Here is a 26,047-nt window from a genome sequence, read left to right as displayed (position 1 = left end):
TGAGCTCCTGGTGGTTGGCCCTATGGCTCAGTTGGTTAGGGCACAAGCTTGTAACAACAAGATTGCCAGTTCAACTCCCGCATGGGGTCTGCAACTAGATTGCAAACGGCAACTGGACTTGAAGCTGAACTGCGCCCTCCACAACTAAGATTGAAGGACAACAACTTGACTTGGAGCTGATGGGTCCAGGGAGAAACACACTATTCCCCAATAAAGTCCTGGAAATACACACTGTTCCCCTTCCCCAATAAAGAAAAAATAAATAACTTTTTCTCGGTTCATATCTGTGTGAAATACTGGTGTATACATAAGCGTCGTCAGTCCCATAAAATTATTGAAAATATTATTATCATTGGTAGCATTTTTAATTAAAATTTTTGAGCAAACTGAAGGATAATTATTTTAATTCTTTCTGATAATTATTAACTTCATAAAGCTTTTTAATTAAGAAACCTGAGTCTGTGGTACATTACTAAATGGAAGACATCTGTGAGAGCAAGGCACTTCCAATGGACAGAGCATCTTGTCAATGAAAACCTCATCAGGCCAGAGTGAAGAAGGAAGAAACACAAGCAGTCTATGCAGTTCAGATGGAAGGAAGATGAGAATGTCTGATCCCTTCCTTCCGCAATGGCTCTAAACCAAAAAGGATGGTGTGGTGGGCAAGTCACACAATCTGCTGAATGTTAGTGTTGGAAAGGCTGGATTCATCCAACTCCCTCACTCAACAGACAGGGAAATGGAGGCTAAGTGCTATGTAGGCACAAGAGAGTATCTCCAAGTAACTCAGGGTGGAGATGGTAGGGAGCACAGAGTTACACAAACAGGGGGTTCTAAGAAACAGGACTATAGAATCTTCTCTTTGGCTCCTGCTAGTCTCTTTCAAGATGGTACAGGGAGTAACTGCTTACCATGGAGAAGCATCGGGATATAAAGAGAGCTAACGGCTTTGAAGTTAGACTTCTATTCAAATCCCACCCTCTACCTTTCAATAGCTATGTAACTTTAGATAAATTACTGAGTCCTTCTAAATCGCGTTGACTTCATCTGTAAAACTGGAATAACAATACCATACTCAGCAAGATGTAAAATGCTTGTCAGCAAAATGCCTGGTGCACAGCAAATGTTCAAATGTGGTGACAATAACAACTGTCATTATTCCCCAAAGGACTCCTTGAAGCCTTTACTGTGATCCTGGAAGGGCCCCATTCCTGATTTCTTGATTGTTTAAAATTCAATGTTCATTCTGAAAAGCATGTATGTTCTGCTCTTCACTAGGGATGAGTAAACTTTTACTGTAGAGGCAAGATCGTAAATAGCTCAGGTTTTGTGGGCCATATCGTCTTGGTTGCAACTGTTCAACTCTGGCACTGTAGTGTGAAAGCAGCCAGACAATACTTGAGTGGGCACAGCTCTATTCCCGTAAAACTGTAATTGCAGAAACAGGTGGTAGGGCCCACCAACCAGTTTGTCAATCCTCGCTCTCAAACCTTGCAACTTAAAGTACTCTCAGAACCAGCAGCATGTGCACCACCTGGGAGCTTGGTGGAAATAGAATCTCAGCCCCACCCCCAGACCTGTTGAATTGGAATCTGCATTTTAACAAGATCACCCAGGTAATTCATGTGCACATTAAAATTTGGAAGTCCTAGAATTCAGCCTTAAAACTTGTTCATTTCGTGTTTAAATAATTGACTCTGAAATATTTTTGCTAAACACATCCACTCTTCCCTAAGAGTAAGCTACAAATAAATTGCTCTTTAAAGTCATACATGGGGTTAATAATAGTCCTACATCCTGGGGAGAATTAAATGAATTAATGTATTTTTTTAAAAGTCATACTTACTTCAAACTTTTTACAGTAGGTCTCATTTTCTGAATCCTTTAACATCTTCTGTAGTTTTTTCTCTTGTAGAGTTAACCAGACCATAGCATCTTTCATCTTGCCCTGTAATTCACACACACATACATACACGCATTGAAAACTATCATAAACAGACTTAGTGATTTTTTTAAACAATAAAATTAACAAATGCAAACATCAATGAAATAATGCAATCATTACACACCCAATGACTCACTGTGCCAAAGAGGAATTTTGGGATTGAAACTAGCATCTGAAGTCAATGTGCTAAAGAAACAGGGCAAACAAGGCCCCATTTTTTTTGGCTTATTCATTTCTATTACTCTTCAATTTTAGAGAATATTATTCTAAATTATTTATTGACAGTAGGCATTTCAAAAAACTGCTTTCCAACAAATCTAAATAAATATTGCTTAATTCAAGAGACGTTCACATCCACTAAATACACTGGCATCAAAAATATCTTGAATATTTTAGAGATCCGAAAAATGATACTACTGAAGATTTTGCTCATGCTATCATATAGAAGTGAGGAACAATTTTTTTTCTTTAAAATCTGGCTTAGGTGGTAAGCTTGCCTACATTTGGAAGCAAATTTTACTGCAGCAGGATAAAACAAAAGAAGTTACATCTGATTTCCACTCTCCTTTAATCTTCATTTGCTTTTGTTTTCCATTAAGCAAGAGTGTTTTCTATATATTTTTGCATCTGATTTCATGGATGGTTGAATTTTTTATTTTAATTTATAACACGAAAATTAATTGGAAAAGAGTAGCTCCTCAGCAGGTCAGAAATAAGTGAACTGAATTATAAGCCTGAGTCTCAGCTTGAGTCTCTCTTCCAGAGTCAGCAACAAGCTGGCTTGGTGCCTCAAACAGTTGGAAAAACATAGGCCTAAATTTGTCAAATAAAATGTTATAACATGACTACTTGTAAACATGTCTGAGAAAGTAGTTTAAATAAATTATAAAATAGTATTCAAAAACACTTTACAAATTCATAGCACTCATTTATCTTCATAGAAGCAGAAGGGTTTATTTTTAGCTCAGTGATTTTTATGAAATTTCCACCCACAATATTTTATGTAATTGACTAAAAGTCAAAGGAAAAATTGAATAATCAAATAGCAATCAAATGGTAACTCAAGAGTATTTCAACAAACAAGAGTTAAGAGTAAAACACAATGCTTCCATTTATATAAATTATATGGTTCCGTTTGCATGAGGATAACAGGTAAAATGGAAATATGATAAAATTAGATTGTTGTGATGGTTGTATAACTACGTAAATGTATTAAAAATCATTGAACTGTACATTTTACATGGTTTAATTTTATGGTATGTAAATTGTATCTCAATAAAGCTGTTAAAAATTATAATAGACAAAAATGTGATAGCCCTAGAATTTTTTAAAAGCCTAACTTAATTTGTCCTATGTAATGCCTATCTAAAAGTTGTTTTAGATAATTCAGAAAAATTTAATAAATTACCACTTTTAGCTTAAAAAAAGAACAGGCAAAACTAATCTACAGTGAAAGAAATTGGAATACTGGTTGCCTAAGGTAGGGAGTCCAGACAGCAAAGAGGCACAACAGAACATTCTAGGTAATAGAAATGTGTTACATGGTGATTAGACTATGGTTTACGTGGGTGTATGCAGTTTTCAAAACTCATAGAACTGCACATTTAAGTTCTGCATGCAAATTGTACCTCAATTTTAAAAATTAAACCATTAATAGAGTACGACAAAAATGAGCTTAAGAAAGACATACCTGAGCTTTCTCTCTCGTCCCAGGTACAGCCTTTGAATACTGCAGAAATTGTGCCACATAGGTCATGATTGACTTTTCATCAGGATCAACAACATCCACATCTGCAAGATATGCCACACTATCACTTAGCTACAGACGTGATTTACTGTAATTAATACTCAAGAACAGGCTGAGCCATAAGACAGCCTTGAAATGAATCAAAGAAGTCAACCAGCCATACAATCTCTGGTTGCTTGTCCTGGCTCCCAAGACTGTGCAGTGGCTAAGAGCTTAGATCTAGAGTCACACAGAGCTAGGATGAATCCTGGCAGAAGGACATGCAAAGCCTCAGTTCCACTGTGCATGTTGTATGTATGAGGGCATAAGCAGTAAGGGAGGGTGATAAGGAGAACATAAGCCTTCTTCCTTCTAGAGACACGGTACAGAAACTCCTCCAGGAGTGCAGGAACATACAGCAACTGGCATCCTTTCCTGGCACACTGGTCTCAGCATGTGTGCAGTAAAGCACTTCCAAAAATATACATTGTATGAAAGAGTTGACTAAGACATCCACAAGATTTTATTCATTCATTCATGGAACAAATATAAGCACTGAGAGCCTTCTTTCAGCCAAGTTTTGTGCTGCATTAACAGAGTCCATGGTGAAATACATTTGGAAAATGCCAAATTAAACAGTTTACAAAAACACTACAAATTCCTTAAACCCAGAACTTCTCTAGACATATAATAAATTAGGTAGATCACAAATCACAAAAAAAGGGATTGCAATATACCACAGACAAAATGAACACATAATTTTGGGATGTCTCTTGGTATGTTCCCAAAACAACCAAAGAAGATTATTGAAAAAAAAAAAAAATATTGTGTGTTTATTTACTAATTCAACAAATAACTCAACAAATAATTACAGACAGCCAATAAGCGCAGGTCACATCACAATCAGGGGCTACTGTACAGCTCAGTAATTCACTCATGAAAACAACTGAGGTCCAAAAAGGCTAAGTACCCATAGCAATGAACAAACCTCACCCCCATATCTTGGTTTCTAATGCCATTCTCCAATAAAAGGAACCAAGGCTCACTGGAGAAACAGCTGAATCCAGACTTGGGGAGGAAACACACAAGATGAACATGCATAATCTTATAGTGCCAAAAAGTAAGTAGGTGCCCAAAAACAGACAAGCAAACCCCACATTGCTGGGGATATGCCAAAGGAGCATAGGAGTCAACAGAAAGAACTCCCAATGGCCAAAACTTTGGCTTTAAATTTTTTTTCTAATTGGGCAATAAAGTAGTATTGATACAATCCAAAGTATAAACTAAAACATCCATGAGTCCATACTGATATAAATAAATGGTTGGATAAGTAAATAAAAGAGGGAGAATACACAAATCTCTTGTGCAGAAGAATTCTAAATAACTTATGTACTAGATAACCCGACCTCAAAGAAGGTGATAGAGACTTCCTTCCCAAGAGTACAGTATAACTGAGGTTAACTAATAAAGTAGAAATTCTTAATTTCATGAAATTTAATGAGGGTTTAAGTTAAACCCTCCAGGACTAAAATATAGTGCTGTCACGTTTGCTTATATATGGATACTATTTTCAAATCAACTTCACCCTGGACATTGCTTTAAAAAGAAAGAAACTTCTTTACCTTCTGGTTCCAGCAATTTGGGGATTTGCAATTCTCGTTCTGCAATTCTGAAGGCCTCTTTCAGATTGTCTTTGTTGGATCTATGCTTCACACTCTTCATGTCAATTAGGTCTGGTCGCAAGGCATGAATGACAGCCAAAAAAGCCATCCCATTTCTCCAGCTCGACTTAAAATCTGTCACACTGACAGACTCATACCTATCACAAGAGGACAAATACATGATAAATACTATTTAAAAGAATATATCAAAGCACCCCCACTACCTTTAACGGTAATTAAAACAAATTTGAGTGAATCAAATAAATCATAAATCACTCTAGGGCAATATTTTATTTTAATCGTGTGGTCAAATTCAAGTAAAATGCCAAGTTTGATGAGGCTCGCAACACTACAGAACATTGGTTCTCAAAGTGTGGCCCCTGGATCAGCAGCATCAGCATTCACCTGGGCTGCAAACACTAGAAACGAAAATCCTCAAACCTCTCCCCAGACCTCCTGAATCAAATTCGGAGATGAGCCTGAAATCTGTATCTTTAAAAGCCCTCCAAGTGACAATGATATTCACACAAGTTTAATGCTATTCATTCAATAATCTGTTGGCTCAAGACTGACTTTAGACATATAGGTAAGTTCCTTTCACTAGAAGAAACAATTTTCTTTCTCACTGAAACAAAGTAAATGACATACTGTGCCAAATCAATGGCCAGTAGCTCACTGGATAAATAGACCTTATCACTCCTATGCTTAAAACAATACATCACAGATGAATGGCTAAACAAACTATGTTACGAGGTGTGACCACAAAATACTATGAATGTTTAAATAAAAAAAAATTAATACAGTAAAAAACACATTGCCACCAATGCCCCTCAAAATATGCCCCCTTGCTTCAAACACACTTATCCTATCATTCTTGCCACTTTGTGAAGCAGTCCTGGAAGTCCTCATTTGCGAGTGTCTTTAGTTGTGCTGTTGTGGCTTCCTCGATGTCCTGAATTGATTCAAAACGTTTACCTTTTATGGTCATTTTGACTTTGGGAAAGAGCCGGAAATCACACAGTGCCAGATCCAGTGAATAATGTGGATGAGGACACACTGTAATGTTTTTATTTGACAGAAATTGCTGTACCAGAAGTGATGTGTGACACAGAGCCTTTCTCTTGTGATCACAAAATACAGTGAATGCTGCTGCCAAGTGCCATCCTATGGAAAATCAGGGATCTTAAACATGGGAAGTGGCACATCGAATCTAAGTAACACTGTGTGAAAGTTTCAACTTGTTTGGTGCAGTCAGTCGGGGGTGAGCTACAGTTGAAAGAAGGTGTGTTTTATTTTTTTTATTTTGTGTGAAATGTTTTTTGTTGTTTTTTTTTAAATTTATTTTATAAATTTATTGGGGTGACAATTGTTAGTAAAATTACATAGAAGAAGGTGTGTTTTAAAGTGTGCCATAAATCATCCTCCATCATGACAACGTTTCTTGCCACACATCGCTTCTGGTGTATGGCAATTTCTGTCAAATAAAAACATTTTGGTGTGTCCTCATCCACCTTATTCACCGGATCTGGCACTGTGTGATTTCTGGCTCTTCCCCAAAGTCAAAATGATTCAGGATATTGAGAAAGCCATGACAGCGCAACTAAAGACACTCACGAAAAAGGACTTCCAGAACTGCTTCAGAAAGTGGCAAGAATGATGGGATAACTGTGTTTGAAGCAAGCGGGAGTATTTTGAGGGGGATTAATGGCAATGTGTCTTTTACTGTAATAAACTTTTAATTTAGACATTCACCATATTGCTCACCTCGTATATACATGCAATGATATATTATTCAGCCCTAAAAAGGAACAACATTCTGACACATGCTACAACATGAAAGAACCTTGAAGATATTGTGCTGAGTGAAATAATCCAGTCACAAAAGGACAAATACTTCATGGTTCTACTCATTTAAGATACTTTGAATAGGGAAATTCATAATGAAAATAGACCCCTAGTTACCAGGGGCTGAGGGAGGAATGAGGAAGTTGTTTACCAGTTACGGAGTTTTAGTTTTGCAAGATTAAAATTAAAGTTCTGGACATAGATAGTAGTCATGGCTGCAAAACAATGTGAATGCACCATATGCTACTAAACAGTACACATAAAAATGGTTAAATTGGCAAATCTTATGTGTATTTTATGATAAAAAAAATTATTTGAAAAAAAGCCCATCGCAGCTTGTCATTGTATTTAGAATAACGTCTCTCATTTGGGCCCACAAAGCCTTACAAGATTTTGCTCCCGCCTACCTCTCATCCCTTTATATCTCTCCCTTACAATGCGGAAGCCACACTGCCCTCATTCCTGTTTCTTAATGGAATCCTTCTGCTTGGAAACTCTTTATCCCAGATCTTCATATACATGAAGCCTTCTCCTGCAAGTCCCAGATCAAAGGTCTCCTCCTCAGAAAGGTGCTCCATGGCCACATAAGATAAAGACAACGCTCTTCCTACCCTTAACATTCTCAGTCATCATAGGTCTGCCCTAACCTTATTGCCAACGGTAATTATATTGATTCATCTGTTTCCCTGACGAGGGTGCAAGCGCCTTGAGAGCAAGTGCTTTGTTTTCCTTGTCCATCCTGGTATACTCACCCCACACACAGTACCTGGCATATAAAGATGCCTAATAATTATTTATTTCTCCTAAATGGCATCCCAGGAGTTGGTGAAAATGAAAAAGTAAATGTCTCCCAAGAACAGAAAACTTTTCTTTGTTTGAGCGCTAACTTCCCTTCAGCATCCCCACTTTGTAAAACGCATGCTCACTTGTCTCTTTGTTTCCTAACTGAGCTCTGAGGTTCTAAATAATGGGGAGGTGGTCTTTTAATCTAATCATATACAGCTCCTGGAGATAATTTTATGAATTGGTTACTTATTAACTTATTCATTCATTCATCCACTCAACACACATTTATGGAGCACCTACCGTGAACTCACATTATGCTTAGCTCTGGGGATTACATAGTCAATTAAGACATAGTTCTGACTTTTAAATAGCTCCCAGAGAGGTAAAACTTTTTGAATCTAAATGCACCTTCTGGATGCACAGGGGAATTGTGTCTGAAAAAAAGGATATTGAAAGACCACTTTATTTGCACACAGTAATTGGCCTCCTACACATTCAAGGAAGATTGAGGTAAGTCACCCAGGTGAATCCACCTTCTGGTCTTCAAAACAAGAGTGGCTGAGCTCATGAACTTCTACATTTGGAAGATTCACTATGACAGGAAGGGGGATAGTGAGCATTCTCTCTGTATGAGAGGGAACTGTTCAGGTAGGTGTTATACCCAGTTGGCCTGATTTTAGGACCTACCATAGAGGTCAGAAAGGTTATGTGGTGGATGCCATGTGTGTCTTCTCTGATCATAGCAAACTACTCACGTGGCACATTGCTCCTGAGCCCACAAGAGAAGAACCTTTTTTGCAGACATCTGCCATCTCTTTTGAGCTTTGGAGCATTTCTTAGCTGGACTTGAGGTAGGAGATGACTTGATCACACTCACATCGTCCAGGGAAGGTGGATTGTAATTACAAGAAAGAGTCCGGGCAAGTTCCTCAATCTAAGGAAGACACAATAGTTAACATATACAGAATCATAAGTCAGCAACATTGAAGCAAATTTATGGTCTTCAGCCCAAACGAGACCTAAGAAGCATCATGTAACAGTGACAGTTGACTTGTGGTAAAATGAGCAGTAGACAAATCCTTCAGTAACAGCATCTGTCATTTGGGGCTAACCTACTTTTCTATCAGTGGACATGGGTCATTCTTTGCCTTCACTCAGGCATGATGTTCCACTTTGCAGGCAAGCATCTATTCATCCCCTAAAGTGCTTACAGAGTGTTTTACTGGTGTTCAATGTCTGTCAATCAGAACTGAACTGAACTAAATTGAGCTCTTAGTCTAGAGTATCTTCAGAGACTGGGTCAATCAAAATGTATCTTTGATTATAAACCATTAAGAAACAAATCTACAGATAGAAAAAAATCAAAACACATGGACAGATAAATTGCAGGAAAGAAAAGAAATTTCCACTAATTATATGAAAAATAAACTTATCAGTCATCTAACAATCTAAATATATACAGCAAGAGGACAGTTTTTCATATATACCACAGGCAAAATTTTTTTAAGTTAACATCCAGTGATGGTAAGAGTATGAGAAACTGGATATTCATATATCCACAAAAATTGGTTCCGATTTTTTTGGAGAGCAATGTAATAACTACGGAAAACTTTAAATGATAAATCCATAAACATGGAAGTATACTTCTCTCAATAACTGACAGATTCACATGACAACCAATAATGGTAGATGTGACTACCACAATTAACAAACTTCATCTCATTGGCATACTCCATTGTACTTCAAATGGCAGAATAAACATTCTTTCCAAATGCGTATAGAATATTTACTAAAATTGACAATGTTGACTCTTTAAGCAAGCCTCAGCAATTTTCAGGGACTAAAATCAATCAAATTACATTCTCTGACCACATAAAAATTAAGCTGGAAATCAGTAATGAAGATATAACAAACAAAATCCCCAAATATTTGGAAATCAAGCAACAATTGTTATAGAGCCCATGGATCAAATAAGAAATCATAATGAAAATCAGAAAACATTTTGAACAGACCAGTAATGAAAATATTATATTCATGGATTAAAAGGTGCAATACGCATTTTTAATGTCAACTTTTTTCAAATTGTTATATATGCTCAATGCAATCCTCATTAAAATACCACCAGATTGTGTGTGTGTGTAAATTAACAAGTTATTTATAAAACTTATATGAAATCAACATGTTGTATACCTTAAACTTTCACAATGGCATATGTCAATTACGTCTCAATAAAAAAATTTTACATGCAAAGGGTAAAGAATAGCCAAGATAATCTTAAAGAACAAGTTGGACAACCACACTATCAGATATGAAGATTTACCATATAACCAAAGAAATTAATACAGTACAGTACTGGTGCCCTTGCACCCGTAATAATGGAACAGAATAGACAATCTTAAAATGTATGGTTAGTTGATTTATGAAGGTGACATTATAGTGCAGTAGGAAAATGATAGTCCTTTCAGTAAACAGTGTTGGGTCAACTGAATAGCCATACAGAAAGAAAGAAATCTTTATTGCTTTCAGATTGCATACTCAAAACAAAACAAAAATCAATTCATTCTTGAACGTCTGTAGATCTAAATGTAAAATATGAAACAATCAAGCTTTTGGAACTGTGCTTTCCAATATGATAGCCACGAGCCACATGTGGCTCTTTCAATTTAAATTAAATAAAAATTTTAAATTTAGTTCCCCAGTCATACCAGCCTCATTTCAAGTGTTCAATAGCCAAAAGCGCCGCAGCGGCTAGTGGCTACTGTTTTGTACAGTACAGACACAGAACATTTCCATCACTGCAGAAAATCCAACTGGACAGAACTATTCTAGAAAATAATGTAAGAGAATATCTCCATGACATTGCCAAAGGGAAAGATTTCTTTAAAGGACATAAAACATACTACCCACCAAAAAAAAGAAGTTGATAAATTTGAACTCCATTAAAATTATAAATGTCTGTTCATTAAAGGATTAAAAAAGGCAAGCTACAAAGTCAAAGATACTGGTACTTTATGGATACCCAACAAAGGACTTACATCCAGAATTTATTTTAAAACTTCTATAAATCATTACACATAACAGCATAGCTAAAATAAAAAAAAATAAAAAAATTAATGCCAAGTATTAGTGAGGATTGGAGTAAGGAACTCTCAAACTCTGGTGACAATGTAAATCAGAGCAAGTCTGAAAAACTCTTTAGCAGTACCTACTAGAGCTGAAGATCACATGCTCTATGGCCCAGCAGTTCCATTCCTAGATACAGTCTAGGAGGGCTTGCACCACTAAAGGGCATATATTAGAATGTTCCTAGCAGCTTCATTCATAATAGTGAAAAACTGACATCATAAGTCCATCAACAGTAGAATGGTAAATGAGTTTTGGTATATTCATGCAATGAATGCTACATTCATAGACAGCAATGAAAAAGAGAGACCCAATGATCCACATTGAACAGGATGAATCTCACTGACACTGTTAAGTGAAATAAGTCAGATGCAAAAGGATATATAGTGTATGCAAGAGAATTCAGTTATAATTCCCTTTATATGGAGTTAAAGATGCTAAACTAATCAACGACAGAGATCAAAATAGTGGTTACCTTTAGTGAAGGAGGACAGAGACTGGGAGAAGACCTGGGCACTCTGGGATGCTAGCAATGTTCTGTCTTTTTATCTTTGGTTAAATGGTGGTTACATGGACGACTTGTATGTTATATTTCAGCAAAAGTTTATTTACAATATGAAAACAAAACCAAAAAAAGCTTTAACTTTGCAAACTTTACGGCCCAACAATTCCACTGCTACAGACTTGGCCCATGGAAATAGTTAAATCTGTATGCAAAAGTTTTATCTTAAGGGTAGTCTTTTTGGAATTGCTTACTGTCACAAAGATTGTAAGTATTCCGACTGTCCATTAATTACTATAGTACTTTACAATAAAATATCATGCTTCCATTAAAATATATATAAATTCAGAAGGACGTTAATTAGAACAGGTTGAAAAAGTATGAATAGCATGACCCCGTTTTAAGATATACGTATATGAATATACTTATTAATTCCTGCTGCATATATCATGAAGACTGCACACTAAATTATTTAAAGGGGTTAACTATGAGTGAGAGAACTATAGATGACTTTATTTTCTTTTATTACCTGTATTTAAATTTTAAATTATATTTCCAATACCCTAGAAAGTATAAAGAATATAATAAATGCCTATAAATGATCAAATTTTAACATTTTATCATATTTGGTTCCTATTTTTTTAAAGAAACAAAACACAGATACAGTTTAAGCCTGTCTTTCCCTCTCCAATTCCATTTCCTTCCTTTCCCAGAGGGAAAAAAACACAATCCTAAATTTGCTTTCCATCATGCTCATGCTTATCATTCTACTATAACTGTAAATGGAGGTATCCAGAAATGATATATAGTCTCATTTTATGTTTTAAATTTTATATAAATTAGTTATATTATTTTCTAGTTTTTCTAACATAAGCATTTGTTGCCCATATAATTTTTAAAATTATTTTTAAAGTAATTATGAGCTATAGAACATGTAACTTTCTGGATAGCTGCAAAAAAACCTACACTAATTCAGAATCCCAGGCCTGAAAGAATATATTTATCAGTTACAAGTGTCTAAAGCCAGGACTATGACTGTCTTATTTGCTGTTATTTTCTTGGTGTCCTAGCACAAAAGCTAGCACATAGTAGGTGCTCAAAAATATTTGTGGAATGAAATGCATCTATGGGTGAGTCTTGGGACAAAACTGGATGCTGCAGGATAAACAAAGGTCCTCAAAAATAGGGAGTTTAGTGGGTTAGTTTTCAATAATTTACTCCAGAAGCTTCCTACTCTCTTTTCTGCCAGAGTAAACAAATAATAATATGCAAAAATTTACCAGCCAGGTTCTATTCAGACTGGTGCTGCTATCATAGGTAATTCAGAATATCATAATTCAGCTTTCCATTTTCAATTGAAAAATAACATAAGTGGCAAAAGGTCTGCTACATATTTTCCACTTGTCAAGATTTCCAGAGTGTCCTATTTCTGGAAGAAGCTCAGGACTGAATCCAGAATCAAGTCACACTTACTGCATTACACTTGTTTCATACTGTGGTAATTAGAACAGAAATAATTTTCACATCATCGAACTACTTACATGAAAGTGCAGTATAATTTTCCAAATTAGGCCAAGAATAATGGATGGGTTTCCATCTACAATATCAGTAACATGAATATTTATTAGCTTGATCTGGAAAAAAAAAAAAGCAGGTTAAAAGGAGAAATATTTCACAGTATTAGTCTCTCCAATAAATTTTCAGATGAAGTTCATACTCACTGATTGGTTTTTTAGGAATGTCAGGGCATGTTCTATATTGCTTCTACACTGGAATGTATTAGATCCTTTATCTCGAGGCTATGAAATTCAAGCAAGATCTATTACTTAGAAATATGAATTTTTTAAAAAAGTCAACAAAAAGTTTCTTAATATTATTTTAAGAGCTTACCAACTGTTGTCCCGAGAGCACTTCTAGCAGGTCCAGGAGGACATGCCCCTTTTTAATGTCTGTGAATAGGTCTGATATAACTGAGGGAGGAGTGTGCTGCAAAGATCACAAGAAAAATAATCTCAAACTTTGGTCTGAAAACACAATACCTGTAAGAATCTCACAAATGTGGTTTGCGTCTTTGCAGAAGCTAAGATTTGGTAGTAATTTTCTTGTTACTTAACAGAGTGATAGAGAACATACAAAATTCATATCAAAACATAAGTAATAAACTTAATTTATCTAAGGGCAAATTTCCAGTAACACAACACTCTTTCAGCTTTCACTGAGAGCTTAAAACCTGGGCATAGAAGTGGCATTCAAGACATTCAGAATCAGCCAGTAGTAACCCATTTGAGAAGCAGATTACATTTCTGGAGTAACTCGTTTATGAATCTACCCTTTTTAGAATCACGAGCATTGTGTTGGGATGGGTGGACTGTCAGAAGCAGCTCATTCATTTTGTATCTAGGTTATTCCAGGCACTTGGCATCACTGAGAGGAAGGGCGGCACAGTGATTAAGATCAAGGTCCCTGGGTCCAGACTGCCTGTGTTTGTATCCCAGCACTATCACTTACAAGCTGTGTGACCTTGGGCAAGTCACATAACTTCTCTGTACCTTAGTTTCCTTGTTCTGTAAACAGCAATAATACTATCTATCTTGTGGGGCTGTTGTGAAATCAGTGAAATGTAATGAGTAGTCAGTACAGACAGTCCCCCACTTCTGATGGTTTGACTTACGATTTTTCGACTTTACAATGATGTGAAAGCGATATGCACTGGAGAAATTATATTTCACATTTTGAGTTTTGATCTTTTCCTGGGCTAGTGTATGTGGTAAGATACTCCCTCGTGATTCTGGACAGAGGCAGCCACCACAGCTCCCGGTCAGCTACACAATCACAAGGGTAAATAACCAATACCCTACAGTGTATTCATTGTGTTAGGTGATTTTGCCCAACTGTAGGCTAATACAGGTGTTCTGAACACGTTTAAGGTAGGTTGGGTCGACCTATGATGTTTGGTAGGTTAGGTGTAGTAAATGCATTTTCGATGTATATTTTCCACTTACAATGGGTTTATTGGGATGTAGTAACCTCATCGTAAGTCAAGGAGCACCTGTACTTTTAAAGGCCTTAGAACAGGATCTAACACATACCACTCAATTTATATGAATCACCATTATTACTATTATCTACTTGATAAAAGATTTGTTGCTGCTTTAAATATTTTTATAGCACTGTCTCCCATATTTTTAACAAAAGGGCCCTTTTTGTGTGTTAGAAAATAACAAATATATGAAAACAAGATCAAGGTGACATTCACCACATTCTTTCAACATTTTACACATCACCAGTACTATTCTGGGGACCCAAACTAAGGGGTGGGACAAGTAACTTAAATAAATTTATAGCTTAATTTGCTCTTTTTTTCCTCACCTTTGCCAACTGTGAGTTTATCCAGCAGGTGAAAGTTTTCTTCTGAGTGTCTTCCTGTTCAGCTATTTGAAAAAGACAATAGCAGTTATAAAACAAGAAGCCTCAGAAACCACGTAAACATATCAAAGCTTCAAAAGTCTGTCACTCTGGGTATATGTGTGTGTTTCACAATCTTACAAACCTTCCAGGACTTAGTCTGAATTCCAGACGTGTTCAAGAGTGTTTTGGAAACAGCGTGTTGATGTGAGATATTTTTTAAGGTCACAGGTTAGCTGACAAGAGACAATGGTTTGTAACACTTTTTACTGACAAAAGAATTAAGTTCCTACATGGCCTTGACAAGGTATACAAGGAACCGTAAGCAAAGAGAAGAGTTCCTAACCCAGAAGGACTTGTAGTCTAATCCAACGCCATGCAATGCTTGAAGATAAACCCCAGAACATCTGGAGATGTTTCAAACGGCTCATAAAGTCGTGGCAGCTTAGTCTTGACATTTATCATGAGTATTTATCACGGAGAATATATTGCCACTGAATTAACTGTAAATGAACCACAATTAGAGCCAAAGAGACCTGGGTTCCTGCCTGTTACCAAGTAGTGATGTTGAACAGTTTTCCTCGTGGACTAAGGTAAGAGGCACTCACCGCTCGAGACTGTTAATGATTCATTTAAAGTGAATGGACTCTGACACATAGTGGACACATGAGCAATGTTAGCTTTCACTCTTATTAACCAGGCAGGAGTCAAGGAAAGATATGAACATTCAGAGTGTATCTTCCCTTCCTCCCCAGAGCAGGAGTGGACCCCACACAGACACCATGCTCCCTCTGGCCTCCTACAGCCTCAGCTTCACCACACATCCTCAGCTGAGGCCAAGGCTTAGCCCTGCAACAAACACTGACTGTCCACTTCCCCAGCTCTCCTCACCCTGCTGGACTGGGAGAAGAGAAAGCCCAGACACCCACTCTTCTCTGCACCTAATGTTCAGAGCCTTGTCACCACCACCCACCTTGAGGTCACCAGGTCTCATCTTACTATGACTTTATACCTGTTTATGTCCATGCACATACATACTGCGCGAGCGCGCGCGCGTGCGCACACGCACACACACACACACACACTGCAGTCCCCCTCAATACTCTTACTCTAATTTCCATAAGACTCTGCACATCTCCCAATATTTCTCATTTCCCACCTCTTCTTAACTCCTGAAACCCTTTCACTGATGTTGAAATGCATACACAACATCAGCATAACTCCCTGTGTATCCACCACCTTCTCTGGGTAGGCTTTGCCTTTCTGCTCTAATTGAAACCTGGCCCTCCTGAGAACTCGGCTTTCCCCGCAGTGGTGACGGTACCTTCTCTTACAGATCTTGGACCACTGGTTCCTTGCTCCTCACAGCTACTTCCAGATCCTTTTCTACTCTCTTTGTACCTGAAATGCTCCAGTTTGACTGTCATCAGATTATCCCCAATGTTACAGTCATCTACTTACTTCTGTCATTCCTCATCTTTTCTCAAAGGTTTTAGCTCCTTCCCCACTGCCACTCTCTCCAATACAACTCCTATCTAATTCTTGGCAAATTCAATATACATACTGATGAACCTTCCAACCTCCTGGCCTCTCCATTTCTTGAATTCTTCTTCTCCAATAAACTTGTCTTCTGCCCTGCCTCAACCACTCACTGTCATGGACGCACCCCAGACATTGTTACTACCACGTTTTCCCGAAAATAAGACTGGGTCTTATATGAATTTTTGCTCCAAAAGATGCATTAGGGCTACGGTCAGGGGCTGTCATCCTGAAAAATCATGCTAGGGTTTATTTTCGTTAGGTCTTATTTTCGGGGAAGCACAGTAATAACCGCACCTCCCCATAATCTCGATTTCGTGCATCCCCATCTCTGAACATCTTACCTTTTCAGTTCATTCCCTCTAGTGCTCCAACTCCAACAATCCTTAGAGACCATCGGCAACTCCAAGACTTTGATTCTGCCAGCTTTATACTATCCCTCACCCGCTTGATATCCTTCCTTCCATCCTTATCCAAATTCCATAATCCATTATGACAAACATCTCCCTTGCACCTCTCATTTTGTTGTGAATACGTGGCACCTCATCACTTCTCTCTGCTCACTCAGACCTACACATATGCTGCTGAATGTGGCTGGAAGAAAATGGCTGACGGGTCTTACCATCATCCCCAGCTGGACCCTCGGTGCTGCCTGGCAGTCAGACTCTAGTCCCCCTCCCCTAAACAGCAATTTCACACCTTTTCTTTCTTTCTCAAACTTCCAACACCTCCTCTTCCCTACCGTCAGCTAAGACGGTGCTTCCCAGGACAATGAAAGCATCATGCATCCCCTCCTCTAATAACCTATCGCAGTGCTCTGCCTCCAACCCGTGAGGATGGATGAACTAGCCTTGCTCAGACCTAAAACCAATCCCTTCACTCATTCATCAGATCCCATCCCTTTGAAGCCACTCACGGACATTGTGCTCCTTTCTCACCCTCTTTCCCTCTTTTTTCCCTCTCTCAGACTATTCCCATCAGTATAGATCCATGGTATTAATTCATGCATCTAAAAACAGTAACAAAAACAAACTTCCTTGACTCCAGTTCCCCATCAGCTACTGCTTCATTTGTCTGATGCCCACTGTGGCAAAACTCCTCAACTCGAGTTGTCTATGTTCACTGTCTCCAGGTCCAATCCTCCTTCTCTTTTAACAGAACCCACACCAATTAGGCCCTCATCATTCCACTCTCTCACCAAGGTCACCATGAATCAAGGTCATCATTAACTAATCACTAAAACCAATAGTCGATTCTCAGCCTTCATCTTTCTGGAGCAATCAGCAGCCTCCAATACAGAAGATCACTCCCTTCTCCTCCTTCCAGGACCCTACACTCTCCATCTCCCTCCTACACCACAAGCTGGCTTCTCGCCTTCTCTCACACTTTATATCAAATGCCTCAAGAAGTCCTCTTAGGTCCACCTTCAAAATATATTCAGGATATGACCATTTCACATTATCCCACTACAACCACCCTGGTCCCAGCCACCTCCAACTCTACCTGGATAACTGTAATAGATTCCTAACAGGTCTCCTTTCTATCCTTGCCCTCTAAATACTGTTCTCAGCACAGCAGCCAGAGTGATATGGCTAAAATGTTAACTCAGATCAGGAAGTCCCTTTGCTCAAAACCCTGCAAGGACTCCTCACTTCACTCATATGTTGGCTACAAGTCCAAACACCATCTGCCCCGACTTGCTCATTCTACTCCAACCACTCTAACCTGACTGTTTTTCTCAGACTCCCCAGACACATTCCTACCTTAGGGCTTTTGCACTAGCTGTTCTTTCTTTCAGGGATGCTCTTACTACAGATATCCCCACAAGCCTAATTCCTTCATCCCCTTCAAATCTTGGCTCAAATAGCATCTCATCCGTACGATCTATCCTGACCATCTTATTTAAAACTGGAACACCCCAACTCCAGCTGGTTTTTCCTACAGTACTTATCACTATTTCACATTCCATGCAAGTTATATATGTAGTACGTTTACTATGAATGCCTTGCTCTCCTCCCAAGAGAACGTAAAATAAGCACCACACAAGCAAAGTTGGTTTGCCTGTGATATATTTTGGGTGCCTAGAAAAGCCTGGTCCAGAGCAGACTCTAAATAAACATTTACTGAAAGAATAATAATAATTTTGCTAATTATTATTGTTAGATTTTGTATACTGTACTGAGGTCAAATCTACCTGTATGCATTTACATTCCTTTTTCTAAAAGTTGTCTGTTCCACCTTCTAATGTTCTACCTTCCTTTGACTCCTCCCATTTCCTCTTATTAATCTCTAACACAGTTGTAACAGACTGAAATAGCTGGTATGACATCTGATTTGAGTTCTCGAAAGTTTTTTAAATTAATGAGACTTCAGGTTAAGAAATAGAAGAGAATCTGAGTAAGTGGAATTTTCGGGTGTTTACAATTGTTTAGTAAGTACTGTGACTGATTAGAGACTAAAAATACATTTTGCCTCATTGGATCTTTTTCCATCCTTTTTAAACCCATTTCATTTTTTCCTGTATTACCAATTTCAGTTACTTATAGCCCAGTGACTTACACATTATAGGGTGTTCAGTAATTGCTTGCTGAACTGAATTCAGTTCTGACCAGCCATTTGGATAGCTCGGGCTTTCAAGGGTCATTTCTGTTTGATATAATTCTCATTTAACAAAAGAATTATAAAGGTCACAATTTTGTTCTATAATTCAAAATGCTACTAAACCTTCTGGAATCTTTGAGATATGTTTTCATTGTTATTTCCTCTAGTATCAGTAGTCGATAAAACAATCATTTTTAAACATCTACTGATGCTTCCCTAAAAGAGTACTGACGGCTAACTTTGTTTCTCAATGAAAAACTAGAGAACATGATTTTATGATTCCAGGATCAAATTACATGCATATAATATGCATTAATCAAGACCATGTATACAAGCAAGGAGGGAGCTACCCATAAGTATAACAATAAAGCAGAAATTCAAAACAAACAGCAACAGAAAACACCAAAATGACTCTCTTCTTACTGTTAAGGGATTGAGAAACATTTTTCTTTCTAGGTGATAAAATGTGAAAAAGAAAGTAATCAAGAATAATACTATTGGGTTCAGAAGATAAGAGTCTGCACTAACTTTAAGGAGATTATAGGGGGTAAAAAAGGCGGGGCGGGGCACTTTTTAAAATAACCATGGAGGGGGTGAAATGCTGATACAAAACTGAGTGCAAAAAGAGCATTATGTGCCTATGGAGTGTTAGTAACCCATGTGCACCTGGAAACCTCAGTCATTCCGAAGTATTTCCAAATAAAATGAGGAGTCATTTCATTTCCATGTGATGCTGGACAAAGGGTTCTTGGTGCTAGAGTGAACTGAGGGCTGTGAACTTTCCTAGGCTGAGAAAACAGGCAGCAAAACCAGGGCTCGAACGAGACTGTTCAAATTGGAGCACCTGGTCTAATAGGAGGGTGGCCTGCAGAACACCCCTTGACAGGAACATAAATTTAACATAATCAAAAATGTTCCAGTGAAAATCTTAAGCTATCCCTGTCCTAATTTGATTAAAATCTAATAGAAACGAGGGTTAAATGATAAAAAGAGCAGTCATATCAAATCCCTACCCAGTACTCTCCAGGTAGCAAACGAAACGGTGCACAAATGAAACCTTCAGGAAAGAATTTAGAAAGAAAACTTTCGTGGCTTTTAACTAACTCATTGTCCAAACTTAGAGAATACCTCGTCATCCTGGAAATCAGAACCCTTCAAATTCAACAAGGACGCTTTGCTAATGGCAAACAAAGATCTCCTCGATGCAATTAAACACCTTTGTAGCAGCTGAATTAAATGGTCTCATACGTGCCATTTCATTTATCCCTTGACACACTTCTCTCACATTTTCATACTGGCTTATCCCTGAAAAGCGTATTAATTCAATAGGAACCACAGCCAAATAGCTCACCCTATGGCAGGATAAGTAGCCTTTTGTTCTTTTCAAAGCCTGAGCCATTGGGGGAAAAATAATTGAGAGCCACATGCTTTAAAGCAACTTAATTTGAGTGGGTGAGATTTATTTCTTTAACTGTTAGTTTTTCATTTAATTTCCAGGGTAACTTTCTAATAATAAAATTCTTCTCAATATAGCATGTAGAGAATAGGACCTATTAATCAGCAAGTGTTAGGGGGAGAGAGAGAGAGAGAGAGAGAGAGAGAGAGAGAGAGAGAGAGAGAGAGAGAGAGAGAGAGAGAGAGAGAGAGAGAGAGAGAATAAAATCTATCACAATGATGAGTTTCTTAAAATACTAAGGAATTGAGAATGAGAAATTCTCTATCCAGATTGTTAAAGCAAATAAGAAATACACATAATGTAGGAAAATATAGCCAGTGAATTTTATTCAGGTCTATATAAGTATCCTTGATTATCATTGTTAGAAAATATCTGACTGAATTTGAGAAACGAAGCATAGAAAGAAAAGATTTTCTCTAGGTATCATTACCATAAAAATAGATTTAATCCCTGAGTCTGTTCTTATTCAATATGCCTTTTGTGAGCTGGCAACTCACATCCTTAGCTGGAAGGGAATTTAAATGAAAACAAATTGACTTAAGCGCAATTAAAGAGTATGAATTTTAAATTTATTATAAAGCTCATTATAAAACTACCCTGGCTACTGGGTCTTAGCAGAAGGTCCAACTACACAGAAGTTCATCTAAAATGTTGACTCCAGCAGTCCTCCCAGGTAGTAAGAGTTCCAAAGCAGTTACCCCAGGCATGAGAATCACCAGTTTATGTTTTCACTTAAGCACAGTGCAATGCTTTATTACGATGGGGCTTCTCCAAGAATGCTGTCTACTACATGAGGTCCTGGAGGAAGCTTTGCAATCTCCTTTTATCCAGTAATTTCTCTTCTTCCCTTTCTAATATTGGCTTATTGAGAACAGGCTTACTGCACACGTCCCCAGATTCATTACCTTGACCTTTCACTCTCCTCATTAAAATCTTTTCATTGTTCCCTAATTCATTAATGAATTATAAATTCTTAGCCTAACATTCTAGGTCATTCATAATTTGACTCCAATCTACCTTTTCCTGACTCATCTCCCACAACTTCACTACTCATGGCCTATTTCTCTACCCAAACTAGAAGAGCTACAACTCCCCAATTAAGTTTCACTCTTTCCTCCACTGCCATGTTATATACCCTCTGAAATGGCCAATCCTCCTGTCTCTACATTTATAGAAACCCCATCACCCAGCGCAATGCACAGGGTGGGCAAACAATGTTTGTTAAAATAAGACATATTCTGTTCAAATGCCCCCTTACCTAAAAGTTTAAGAGAAAAGATCTCTTCTGGCTCTGGCCTCCCACAATACTTTGTTGGATCTTTTCTCATTATTATTACTATTAGTAAGTAACATATAATCCCCAGAAAACATTTTCTTTCAAACAGTAACAGAAATTAAGAGTTAATTTTAACTTTCCCCAACCCCGCCCTCCACCATTTCCTTCCCCAGAGACAACATTAATTAACAGTTTCCTGCTCATCTTTCTAGATTAAACATGCAAAGGACATAAATTCCAAAGGACAAGGATTTGTTTTGATTGGTCACTGGGTCCCTAACTCCTAGAATAATACCTCACAAGAAGACACTCAGTTAATATTTGTTGAATGAATGAATGGATATGTATGCAAATTAAATGAATATACATGATACAGTTTCAATTTTTAAGTTAATAACTCAAAAAGCAGAGACTTAGGTATACTACTTAAAGTTAAAAAGCATCTGCTAAACAATAAGAAATTTTTTAAAAGGAGATTTTAACCTTCCAAATTACTGAAAGGAAGAAAACTGTATCTAGCCAGTTAAAAGAACAAAAGGTCTATGCCATGTTCCCCCAAAAATAAGACCTAGCCGAACAATCAGCTCTAATGTGTCTTTTGGAACAAAAATGAATATAAGACCTGGTCTTATTTTACTATAAGATCGGGGATAATATAATATAACATAATGTAATGTAACATAATATAATACCGGGTCTTATATTAATTTTTGCTCCGACAGACACATTAGAGCTGATTGTCCAGCTGGGTCTTATTTTCAGGGAAACACAGTGCATGTGCTGATGTGGATACATTAAGTGAAAACAAGCAAGTTGTAAAACAGTATGTTTACTGTTATGCTATCTGTGTTTTTATTAAAGGATAGCTATATGTATAACCCGACAGTGTGTTTCTACCTCATGGTAATTACTTGCGGCTCATGCTCTGTAGTCTCACACCTGCAGGTGGCTTCTCTCCTATTCACTGTATGAACCTTAAGAGTTAAACATTTATGCCTTTGTGTATTTGCTTCCCCTTAGCACAATGCCACGGAGAGAAGAGGTACTCAATAAATATTTGCTGATTGAAAGACTTGGTAAATATTAAAAGTGTGGCCGAACAAACTGACTTGTCATTATATGGAGAAGAAGGTCCTGACAACAGTTAGTAGGCCTATGTCTTACTCTAATCCTTGTTTAAATACCTCCTGGTCAATTTCTTTCTTCCACTAATAAAATGTCTTGAACAAAAGGGTATGTACTAATGAGACCCTATTGCCATTCCCTACGACAATCCTGCCAACTCACTGTTAGCTAGGACAGACATGATAAAGATAAGTAAATTCAGATGGTAATGCAACACATTTTAGCCATGTGTTCCAACAGCCATCCCAAAGAACCTTCATCAAGCTGGTATCCAATAGGAAGGGAACTAAAAATAGTAAGGCCATCTCTTCTATTGTTTCTCATGGAGATGATAAACAGAAATAAATGGAAAAAAATTAAGGGAATAAAAACACACAGGCACACACAACCAAACAACAAGCCCAAAATATTTGAAGAATAAACAGGAAAAGGCCTGTTACTTAACTACAAAAGGGAGACTATTAACTAACAGAGAAAGTCAGGGGACAATTTACAACACATTCTCTTGCAACCAACCATAAGCAAACAAGTAAGAAAAATAAATACTGCAATAGTCGGATTGAAATCTTGTTTATTGAACTAGAAAAAACAAGTTTAGAAGGTAAAGCCTAGCTAACATAACTTGTAAGCACAGTATACAACCATGTCTCAACCTCAAAATTCTTTTACTTCACTTATTTTCCCCCTAACGAATCCATGGTGTCACAATGGTGAAAATAGCACTTGCCTGTCAAACTCAGCATTCCAGGACTAAAATCACACTCGACTTTCCTCCGTCTCCCCAAACCTGTCCTCACTCGTGTCTCCATCGCATGGATTTGACACCACCACCCTTTGTCATCCCCAAATATAGCCATATCACCAAATCCTGCCAAATTTGCCTCCACACAGCTCTGGTACCCATTTCTTTCTCTATATCTCTTGGCTCTCACAGCCCTCCTGCTGAATCTACCATCACCTCTGGCCTAGACTAGTTCCCGGGCCAACGAGGACTGCTCCACTCCCTTCAATTTATTCCCCAGTAAATCTGAACAGATTACCCTTTCCACCCTCTGATGGTTTCTCTCTGCTCTGAGGATTGACAGCAAAATCCCTAGCGGCCTAGAAGGTCCTGCATCTGTCACCCCAGGGCATCTCTCCAGTTTCAGGACACACCACTCTCCCAGTGCCCAGGACTCCAGCCACTCCATCCTCTTTCGGGTCCTTTCCAAGCTATGCTCCCTCCTGGCACCTCCCCCCACCCCCTTCACCTAGTTAACCTCTCCTTATGCTTAGGTCTCAGCTCAATTCTTACATCCTGAAAGAAACCTAAGTCAATCTGTCTTTTGTTATTTGCTTTCAGAGACTGATGGGTTTCCACCCCCTATTTAGCACTAGCCTCAACTTGTAATCATTGGCAAGGTTAAGAGCATTGGGTCTAGAACCAGACTACGGGATTGATCCCGTATCAGCCATTTATTAGCTGTGTGTCTTGGTATTCTTATCTGTGAAATGGGAATAACTTCACAGAGCTGTCAGGAGGATTAAGTACTTATACTGACATAGACCAGAGGTCAACAAATGATAACCCAAGGGCCAAATTTGGTCTGCTGCTTGTTTTTGTCAATAAAGTTTTATTGGAACACAGACATACTGTGCCTGTAGCTACTGTCATTTAAAATGGCAAAGTTGAGTGGCTGCGACAAAGACCATATGGACTTCTAAGACTAAAATATTACTACCCCGCCCTTTAAAGAGAAGGTTTGCCAGTCCCAGGCATGGACTATGATTGTTCTACACAAATATTAGCTACAACATCGACGAACCTTGAAAATATTATGCTACGTGAAAGAAGTCAGTCACAAAATATGACATCTTATATGATTCCATTTGTATGAAATGTCCAGAAGAGGCAAATCTATAGAGACAGAAAGCAGACCAGCGGTGCTGAGGGCTGGGGGGGAGGGGGGGCAGTTTTAAGAATGATAGCTAAGAGGTATGGGGTTTCTTTTTGAAATGAGGAACATGTTCTAAAATTAAATGTGATGGTTGCACAACTCAGGGAATACACTAAAAACTACTGAATTGTACATTTTAAATGGGTAAGTTGTATGGTTTGTGAATTACATCTCAAATTATATCTCAATAAAGCTGTTCCCCCCAAAATTTAGCTAATATCTGTGAGAGTATTTGATTAATCTGTCTCCTCACTGGCCAATAGACTCCATGAGAGCATGAGCCAAATCTGACTTTGTTCCTCGTATTGCCTGTAGCTCCTATCACGGTGCATTTCACGTTGTACAAATTCAGAAAATGTGTGTTGAATGAATGGTTAAATGGCTGGGAGAGGAGGTAGCGAAGCTTTGCTGCTAGCTTTCCCCAGCCAATGTAGAGGTTTAAGTGCTTAGTTGGTTGGGAAAATATATGACATACAACAAATGATATGTACTTGGGGCCTTAACATGTGGAATCCGGCAACTTCATGTTGCCACATGAATGGGCCACACCCTTGTACAAACACCTGAGATTTTCACACTGAGGCTTTTGTTTCCAACCTCACCGCCAACATAGCTCCTGGCTCTCTCAGTAGGCAAATCTTATATTTCTGGCACATGAAAATAAGCTCACAATACAGATAAAATGCCTAGAATCTAGGGTACTATTTGTCTCTCTTTCTCACCGTTTTCTGACTCATCTGAGTTGCTCAATAAATATCTGTGGAATGAATGAAACTAAGGAAATAATTACATTTCTTTTATCACATATTTCTTACTCCTTATTACCTTTTGTCTGTGACTATTTTTCTTTTGAAAATTAAGACTTATGAAGCCTGAACACCTTCCGCTGGGGCAGCAGTCCAAACACCTCTGACTTCTGAGTGCGAGAGAACCAGACTACACTGAAGATAGCTGTGCTGTGATTACAAATCTAGGATTCTTACACTTTCTAATGCCAGCGAATTACGCAGGGTTATTGTTTAAGAGCAGGGTTCTGGGTCCCAACTCCCAGAGATTCTGATGCCGGGGGGTTCACAGAGCTCATTTTGAGAAACACCTCTGTAAAGTTATTGGCATGATT

General features: G+C 38.0%; 1 protein-coding gene across 6 annotated transcripts in view; it reads right to left on the bottom strand.

The window, feature by feature from the left end:
• The window catches only part of SYNE2 (spectrin repeat containing nuclear envelope protein 2), a 280,114-nt gene that overhangs the window by 198,639 nt on the left and 55,428 nt on the right, over positions 1-26,047 (bottom strand). For all 6 annotated transcript variants that reach the window (XM_074327378.2, XM_019733404.3, XM_074327380.2 and 3 more), the window contains exons 3-10: positions 14,958-15,019; positions 13,479-13,574; positions 13,310-13,387; positions 13,130-13,222; positions 8,719-8,897; positions 5,294-5,490; positions 3,636-3,736; positions 1,847-1,948 (exon numbers count right to left, since the gene is read on the bottom strand). In XM_074327378.2, coding sequence (XP_074183479.2) covers positions 1,847-1,948; positions 3,636-3,736; positions 5,294-5,490; positions 8,719-8,897; positions 13,130-13,222; positions 13,310-13,387; positions 13,479-13,574; positions 14,958-15,019 — 908 coding nt within the window. The remainder of the gene's footprint in view (positions 1-1,846; positions 1,949-3,635; positions 3,737-5,293; positions 5,491-8,718; positions 8,898-13,129; positions 13,223-13,309; positions 13,388-13,478; positions 13,575-14,957; positions 15,020-26,047) is intronic.

This window comes from Rhinolophus sinicus, chromosome 3 (genome assembly GCF_057876585.1).
Source record: "Rhinolophus sinicus isolate RSI-liver-muscle chromosome 3, RSI-T2T, whole genome shotgun sequence".
Classification (NCBI taxonomy): Eukaryota; Metazoa; Chordata; class Mammalia; order Chiroptera; family Rhinolophidae; genus Rhinolophus; species Rhinolophus sinicus.
This window is presented reverse-complemented; position numbering and strand designations above follow the sequence as displayed.